This window comes from Palaemon carinicauda, unplaced genomic scaffold (assembly GCF_036898095.1).
Source record: "Palaemon carinicauda isolate YSFRI2023 unplaced genomic scaffold, ASM3689809v2 scaffold843, whole genome shotgun sequence".
In the NCBI taxonomy this organism is placed as follows: Eukaryota; Metazoa; Arthropoda; class Malacostraca; order Decapoda; family Palaemonidae; genus Palaemon; species Palaemon carinicauda.
This window is the reverse complement of record NW_027172142.1, coordinates 5,001-14,680: the sequence shown is the minus strand read 5'-3', so window position 1 is coordinate 14,680 and position 9,680 is coordinate 5,001. Positions and strand designations below refer to the sequence as shown.

General features: G+C 33.6%; 1 protein-coding gene across 1 annotated transcript in view; it reads left to right on the top strand.

Annotated features, from left to right (window-relative positions):
* The first annotated feature begins 445 nt into the window (after nucleotides 1-445).
* LOC137637554 (uncharacterized) overlaps nucleotides 446-9,680 on the top strand; it is a 9,439-nt gene continuing 204 nt past the window's right edge. Inside the window, exons 1-2 of the mRNA XM_068369711.1 lie at nucleotides 446-467; nucleotides 9,532-9,680. The exon at nucleotides 9,532-9,680 is cut by the window's right edge and continues 204 nt beyond it. Of these exons, the coding sequence (XP_068225812.1) occupies nucleotides 446-467; nucleotides 9,532-9,680 (171 nt within the window). The remainder of the gene's footprint in view (nucleotides 468-9,531) is intronic.

Sequence of the window (9,680 nt, the reverse complement as noted above, 5' to 3'; positions counted from 1 at the left end):
GGTACAAGATGCTAAAATATGATAGAAAATTACCCAGTATAACACACCATTTAGCCTATGTTAACATTCCTTCTTCAGGGTTGTTCCTAAATGGGCCTTTTCGATTGGGCAGTGCATGGATCGTGATATTGTGTAACGAGATTGGAATGGTGATGGCAAGTAGCCTACTTCATCTTGTAATTTAAGTGATAAATATACGAAATGTTCTATGCGACATTACGTATGGGAAGGTCTCCTGTCCAAATTCTTGCCTGCTAACGCATGAATAAACAGGCTGGCAGTAGGAAGAGCAGGGTGGACTAGCAACAGAATTTGGGAGAGGTAGCAGGAGCGGACAGAAAGAGCAGGAGTGGGCAGGTTGGGTAGTATGGAGAGCAAGATTAGGTATGGTGAGTAGCCCGCAGAATAGTGAGCAGAAAGAGATGGAGTGGGAAGGCTGAGTAGTATGGAGAGCAAGATTAGGTATGGTGAGTAGCCCGCAGAATAGTGAGCAGAAAGAGATGGAGTGGGAAGGCTGAGTAGTATGGAGAGCAAGATTAGGTAGGGTGAGTAGCCGGCAGAGTAGGGAGCAGAAAGAGCAGAAGGGAATAGGCTGAGTAGTATGGAGAGCATGATAAGGTATGGTGAGTAACCGGCAGATTATAGAGCAGAAAGAGCGGGAGTTGGTAGGCTGAGGAGAGCAAGATAAGGTATGGTGAGTAACCGGGAGAGCAGTGAGCAGAAAGAGCAGAAGGGGGTAGGCTGGGTAGTATGGAGAGCAAGAGTAGATGTGGCGAGTAGCCGGCAGAGTAGTGAGGAGACAGATCAGGAGTGGACAGACCTGGCACTAGTGACTAGTCCGAGCAAGATTAGGCAGTTTGAGATGTAAGGAAAGCAGGATTTGTACACTGCAGGTCACTCAACAGATCAAAAGGTAGGATGCACCTTGGTAATGGTCACAGGGAGTGTGTGTGAGTTAGAGTGGACAGACTGAACAGCATTGGACAGCAAGGGCAATAGACAGAACCGGAATGAACAAGCTAAGTAGCAAATACAGGAGCCAATGAGCCGGTGTAAAGGTTTCAAGCTACTCCCTGGTAACTTGAAACCGGTTTTCAGATCATCTGGGTAGTGGTTTAGTTTGAAACCGGCTTCAAGCAACTCCTCCCCCTTGTTTGATTAGTTATCTGCTCATCAGACTATAAAATGATTTATATGACAGTGCAAATATGTATCGTGCATTTATTGCTGATTTCGCAGCAGTAGAAAAAGAGTTTATTTTCGTATTGGAGACTAAATATTGTATGCTCGTAAATTAAACACACGTTGGAAGCTACAAACTGACATTCAAGGGTTTGGTAAAGCAGTGGTATAAAAATTTATTTCATTTTAGTGTGCGTGTGATAGTCGAGAATGTTATTTATTAGCTCAAATCCTGCTTCAGGTGCATGGGCTTCACACGTCAATATGCTTGGAGAAATTCACACAAATAACTCAGAATAAATGGTTGTTAATTATTTTATCGTTTATACCAATGTATACACACGCACACACACACACACACACACACACACTATATATATATATATATATATATATATATATATATATATATATATATATATATATATATATATATATATATATATATATATATATATAGTCTTTTGAACAGTGTAATAGTTGGAAAATAATTCCTAGGGGAGTAAGGTTAATCTCCTGACACGGAAATATTGAAAGGGTAATAAAATTAAGGAAACGGTTAACTTGTGTGCACTAGTTTATATAACAAAGCAAATTCACACACGGGGTGTTTAAGTTCGTTTGAAAAAAAAAGAAATAAATAAAATAACCATTAAATGATGGCTGCACCGAGTGTTTTTGTCACTGTACTGGGATAGTAATGGCAAAAAACAAAATAACGGATAGACTTGATAAAAAAAAATTATACCTGTTGATGAAACCGAACATGTATAGGCCTATATATGTAACCTAATAATTTTTTGTTGGTCCTCATCAAAAGCAATTATTTGATATTTATAAATGATGAGAGCCTCCGGAGAACCGAGGGGGTTAGTTTGAAACAAGGGTGGTTGCTTAAAACCGGTTTCAAATTACCACCAGGGGTATTATTATTATTATTATTATTATTATTATTATTATTATTATTATTATTATTATTATTATTAGCAGCTAAGGTACAACCCTAGTTGGAAAAACAGGTAGCTTGAACCCGGTTTCAAATCACTCCTAAGGGTATTATTATTATTATTATTATTATTATTATTATTATTATTATTATTATTATTATTATTAGCTAAGCTACATCCCTAGTTAGAAAAACTGGTAGCGTAAAACCAGTTGCAAATTACCCCCAGGGTTATTATTATTATTATTATTATTATTATTATTATTATTATTATTATTATTATTAGCTAAGCTACAACTCTAGTTGAAAAAGCAGGTAGCTTGAAACCGGTTACGAGTCACCCTCTGGTAGCCTGAAACCGGTTTCAAACTACCGGGGGGGGGGGGGGGGTATGTGAGTTTGCAACCCGTATACCGGCATGGCATACTGGTTAACCAGGTGCCGTCTGAAAGGGTACACTGAATTACCTTCTCTTCTAGGAGAAGGTCACTTCAAAATGAAACCATTGTTCTCTTGTCTTGGGTAGTGCCATAGCCTTTGTACCATGCTCTTCCACTGTCTTGGGTTAGAGTTGTTTTGCTTGAGGGTACACTCGGGCACACTATTGTATATAATTTCTCTACCTCTTGTATTGTTTAAGTTTTTTTCAATTAATATAGGAGTTATTTACTTTAATGTTGTTAGTGTTCTTAGAATATTTCTTTCATTATTTCCTTTCCTCACTGTTCTATTTTTCCTGTTGGGTCCCCTGGGCTTATAGCATCCTGCTTTTCCAACTAGGGTTGTAGCTTAGCAACTAATAATAATAATAATAATAATAATATTAATAATATGAGTAATAATAATATATTTATGGCCTCAATATTGACAATGGTTGCTTAACCCGCTGTCCGTGCACCAGTGCACCTCACACTGTGTACTTTAGGCATTAATTATCTTTGCAATGTTTCTTTGGTTAGCAGCACTTCATTTTTATCCTTCTATTTTACTTCCATTCCCCTTTTCCTTTCATTATGCTGTCCACCTCCTTCTAATTTTGACTTCCTTTTACAACAGTTTCACTTTGGAATAGAATAGCCTCACTGGCCCCAACGAAAGTCTTTATACTTCTTCAGTGCTTGTTTCATCATACCTTTTCTTAGCATTTCTCTTCATCTTGATTTTCTCTTGTATATAATTATTTCATCAAGCTTTTGTCTCTTGGTCCTTTTCCTGTTGAAAAGGGCTTGGGCTTATAGCATCTTGCTTTTCCAACTAGGGTTGTAGCTTGGCTAGTAATAATAATGATAATAATAATAATTTAGAAATTCGATTCAATCCGCGTGTAGCTCCCAACGATTCTGGAGAATATCTCCTTCTGAAGTTACGTAATTCAAGAGTAAAAGACGAATTGATAAAAGAGAAAGGTTATATGTTATAAAACTCAGCAGCTCGATTATTATTATTATTATTATTATTATTATTATTATTATTATTATTATCCAAGCTACAACCCTAGTTGGAAAAGCAAGATGCTGTAAGCCCAAGGGCTCCAATAAGGAAAAATAGCCCAGTGAGGAAAGGAAATAAGGAAATAAATAAGTGATGGGAACAAATTAACAATAAATCATTCTAAAAACAGTAGCAATGTCAAAATAGATATGTCATATATAAAATATTAACAACATTAAAGACATATGTCATATATAAACTATAAAAAGACTCATGTCAGCCTGGTTAACATAAAAACACTATCGTGAATCTAGTCGAAGTATGGTGTCGCTGTTAGCTTAGAACAGTTTCATATCTGCAAAGGGGAAAAGGGAAGGGAGATAGCAGAATCTAAGAAGATTAATAACGGAATGAAAGAGAACATAAAATGACAAAAATAACTGTCAGAATTGTAGTAGGAGTGGATTTAACTCTCTCTCTCTCTCTCTCTCTCTCTCTCTCTCTCTCTCTCCTCTCTCTCTCTCTCTCTCTCTCTCTCTCTCTCTCTCTCAAATAAGCCATATATTTTAATAGTTTAATGTCTGGATTCTCTCTTATACCTCGGGATCAGGTATATGAGAGAACCAGACATTAAGGTATTAAAATATAGGGCTGATTTGAATATGAAAATACGTTTAAATGTGCAATATATATATATATATATATATATATATATATATATATATATATATATATATATATTGCGTGGGTGCATGCGTCTTTAAATGCCATGTATGGGTAAGCTGGTCTATTCAATCAATGCTTTTATATTAGTGGGTTCAAGATTGCCAAGCAAGAGCACATCCTATTTGCAGCAGTCATCTTTTTATATATATATATATATATATATATATATATATATATATATATATATATATATATATATATATATATATATATATATATATATAACGTTCGAACGCATGCTCGCGGTTTGCGCTCGCTGCTTCCCGTCCAGTCGAGAAGCAAATATCACGAGCAAAATGCTCCCGGTTTCCTAACCTAGCTTGATTCCTGCTTTATTTATGTTTTAGTTAATAACACTTATTACTCTTATCATTGCCACCAGATTGCCAAAGTGCGTCTTGCTTGAGGGTACACTCGAGCACTCTATCTTATTTCTCTTCTTGTTTTGTTAAAGTTTTTATAGTTTATATAGTAGATATTTATTTTAATGTTGTTACTCTTCTTAAAATATTCTATTTTCCTTTTTTCCTTTCCTCACTGGGCTATTTTCCATGCTGGAGCCTCTGGGCTTATAGCCTTCTGCTTTTCCAACTAGGGTTGTAGCTTAGCTAGTAATAACAATAATAATAATAATAATAATAATAATAATAATAATAATAATAATAATAATAAGTGTCAACAACACATGGGTTATAAAAGTGAGGTGTTATTTTCGTGCTCAGCCCATCTGCTTTTATTCGTAAAATATCCATCATTTTAGATTCTAACTTTGACAGTGTAAAAAGCCTGTCGGGAAAGGACCTTTGATGTGAGAATATCTTCACCCGATGCTTGTCGAATATTCAGTCGAATATTCATGAACCCATATAAAGGTTATGATGGATTCGACTAGAGGTTTGGTTGTCAGGAGTAACTTTATTTTTCTATTTTGTGTCTTGGAGTTTTTATTCTATGTTGGGTATTTAAGCCTATTATCTTTATTTGCACTATACAGTATTTGAGAAGTTTTATTCCAGCCAAGCTGTGGAATGATCTTCCTAATCGTGTAGTTGAATCAGTAGAACTTGAAAAGTTCAAACTTGCAGCAAATGTTTTCATGTTGATTGGGCTGACAAGTCATTTTTAGTCTATGTATTATTTATCTGTTCTAATGTTGGTGTATTTTTTTTTTTATATTCTATTTTAATTTTTCATTACTTCTTATTTATTTCTTTATTTCGTTTCCTCATTGGTCTATTTCCTTGCTGGAGCCGTTGCGCTTATAGCATCTTGCTTTTCCAACTAGAGTTGTAGCTTGGTTAGTAATAATAATAATAATAATGATAATAATAGTAATAATAATAATAATAGTAATATACCATTAACATTTAAAAGATACAGTTCAATATTCTACCTCCCTTATTTGCTTAATTAAAGCAGACAGACTCCTTTATATTAATAGGATGTAGCATAGTTTTATTGAAAAACCGTTTCTTTAAATTCATGAAACACTTGTGTGTTATTTTATGAATAGTCATTTCCATCTCTATTCTTTGGGTGCGTCCACGTGACTGGGGATTGCTTGATGGGCAAGCATCATTAAAGGGTTTAAAGGCTGCTCATGAATGGCAGAGAGAAGGGCCAAAGACAATGCTGATTACTTAAATTGGCATTTTCTTTGACCGTGACCTTGACCTTCCAAATTTTAATCATTTCTAGCTTTTTATGTAACAGTTAATACATGCAAGTTTCATTACTATACGATTAAAATTGTGGCCTGGAAGCTGTTCACAAACAAACACACACCACAAGTTACTATACTTCTAAGTGGGTTTCGGTAGATATTCATTAGCTGGTGAACATAAAGTAACAATCAGGTTCATTTTCACTAATTTTTTTTTCTTGCTAAGCTATTTTTCAGTGATAGACTTTGCAGTCAAATCAATTTGATTAAAATTGTATCTTAATTTTGAAATTAAATCAAGTTAAGTTATAGTTTTTGTTAATTATAAGATTTTGAAACTTGTCAAATATTATTACTAAGACTTTTTATCAGATTTTATTCGCTGTTTATCATAAGATTTTGTTTCCTATCAGGTTTTGTTACTTGTCTTTCTTCTTACCAGATTTTTTAAATTTTATAACTTATTTGTTACTTTAAAGTTCAAACTTGCAGCAAAAGTTTTTATGTTGAACAGGCTGACATAAGTCTTTTCATTGTTTATATATAGAATATCTGTTTTAATGTCGTTACTGTTCTTATTTTTTTTATTTTAATTGTTCATTACTTCTCATATGGTGTGTTTATTTCTTCATTTCCTTTCCACACTGGACTTCTCTGTGGAGCCTTTGGGCTTATAGCTTCCTGCTTTTCCCAACTAGGGTTGTAGCTTAGCTTGTAATAATAATGATAATAATAATATTATTATTATTATTATTATTATTATTATTATTATTATTAGCTAAGCTACAACCCTAGTTGGAAAAGCAGGATGCTATTAGCCCAGGGGCTCCAACAGGGAAAATAGCCCAGCGAGTAAAGGAAAAAAGGAAAGAGGGAAGGAAGGAAAAATATTCTAAGAGTAACAACGTTAAAATAAATATTTCTTATATAAAATCAAAACTTTAACAAAGCAAGAGGAAGAGAAATGAGATAGAAAAGTGTTCCCGAGTGTACCCTCTAGCAAGAGAACTCTAACCAAAGACAGTGGAAGACCATGGTACAGAGAATAATAATAATAATAATAATAATAATAATAATGATAATAATAATAATAATAATAATAATACTCCTTATCTGGGAAAGTAACGGCAAAACAGTAAACAATTAGAAATGAAATTTATCTCTTTGTGACAACGATATCCAAACTTACTGCTGATTACGTGAATTGGACATTTTGTTTGACTGTGACCTTGACCTTTGACTTTAACATGTATTAATTGGCGTGAATTTTCACACATTCAAATATGAACCAAGTTTGAAGTATCTGTGACAACGATGTCCAATCTTATTGCTTATTACGCAAATTAGACATTTTGCTTAACCGTAACCTTGACCTTTGACCATGACCTTCCAAAATTTAACCATTTCCAAGTTTTTTTTTTCATGACAGTTAATCCCTGCAGGTTCATTGCTTTATGATTAAATTGTGGCCAGAAGCTTTTCTCAAGCAAACTCGTACAAATGAATACATAAACATAAACAGGGGATAAAACAACCTCCTCCTAACCTCGTTGGCGGAGGTAATTAGAAAAGAAATGTATCCCTTTTCACGCACACACATCTCCATTGCTATTGTTAGCATCACCGCTCAATTTTTCATGGAGACTCCATAACTACAAATAGCTATTCGCATCATATGGTTGCCTATTATGTTCCACCCTTTTTATTTTTGACGCATTTTTATATTAACCATTTTTCTTTGTTTAGTTCGGACAAAAACATTTATTTGTGACTTGTTTTTATAGAGATTTTTTATTCTTTGTTGGAACGAGACAAAAACAATGCTGTTTTTTTTTATGTTGACAGTTTTCCAACTTTTCATAAAGCCAAATGAATGATCTATAAAGCTTTTGTTTATATTCGCTAGAAAATTACATTTTACTGTACTGCAGTACCCGAAGTGGATGGCTTGTAATTACTTTAATTATTTCATTCTTTTCAGTACATGGGTGAATGTTAATGTAATGTTGTGCTGTATGGACTTAATATACAGAAATACAATGAAAGTTAGGCTATACATTTTTTTATGTTTATTATAGAATAATCCAGTGAAATAAAAAATGTGTTTTATGTACATAGCTTTGGAAATTACCCGAAATGTACTAAAGGGTTGGGGTATTGTGATTTAGATATGATGAATGGCAAGGTCCAATATATATATATATATATATATATATATATATATATATATATATATATATATATATATATATATATATATATATATATATATATATATATATAAGTTGATGTCAGTTGATAAATCTTTGTTTAAATAAGTTGTATATGAAACACACCATTATTATTATTATTATTATTATTATTATTATTATTATTATTATTATTATTACTACTACTTCTTGCTAAGCTACAACCCTAGTTGGAAAAGCAGGATGCTATAAGCGATCCCAGCGATAGGACACACACACACACACACACACACACACAAAGATTGCCTATCATTCGCATGGCAGCAGATCGATCCCAGCCCGGGACCGTGAGTTTAAGCTGTTTACTGAGGATGCCACTGCTGCTGTTGCACACCGCAGTGGGTTGTTGGGGCTTGCTCGTCTGACGTTCTGGTGAGCATCTATTCAGATGAAACTGGATATGAAACCAGGCAATTTTTGCCTTTTAGCCTTTAATGAGGACGATTTATGTCAGTGTCTAAATGTAAATACTGTTATGCTTATCAATGTCTAAATGTAAATAGAATTATAAATGTATCACTTAAAGTATTTGAAAGATAATATGTGTGATACATATACGTGGAAATTCTCTTGCTTGAGGGTATACTCGGACACACTATTATATCTTATTTCACTTCCTCTTGTTTTTTGAAGTTTTAATAGTTTATATATGTAAGATTAATTTTATTGTTGTTACTGTTCTTGAAATATTTTATTTTAATTGTTAAATTACTTCTCTTGTAGTTTATTTATTTCCTTATTTCTTTTTCAATGGGCCATTTCCCCTGTTGGAGCCCTTGGGCTTATAGCATCCTGCTTTTCCAGCTATGGTTGTAGCTTAGCAAGTAATAATAATAATAATGCTCCGCCTCCTCCTCCTACTACTACTACTACTACTACTACTACTACTACTAATAATAATAATAATAATAATGTGTCCACATGCCTTGTGAGAGATACATACAATATATATAGGACTTTTGTGGAAGAGATGCGCTTGAGTGCTTTCAAAATTTTAATAGGAAATTAGTTAAATTAATGTTGCCGTTTTTACCGATATTTCTTGGAAGAATATATTTGAAAGATTTACTTGAAATACAGTATTTAGTACGAAATAACGAACTTGCAATTGTATACGTTGTGTTTAGATTTTGATGAAGATGAGTAAAAGTTATTTTTATTCTTTAGTATATCCTTTTACTCCGTATGTGATATTATCAAACGTCTCGTATATCTGTTGACATATGAGTAACTCTTATGAGTTGAGTAACTGCAGATGAAGATGATGTGGTAGCTCTTGCTGGTAATGGAATTCTTGTACAGCTCTTCCAGATAATCAGTCTCCTTATATGCAGAAACTACTAATACTACTACTACTAATGCTTCCCTTCCTCCTCATACTACTACTACTACTACTAATGCTCCTCCTCCTCATACTATTATTACTACTACTACTACTACTACTAATGCTCCTCCTCGTCATACTACTACTACTACTAATGTT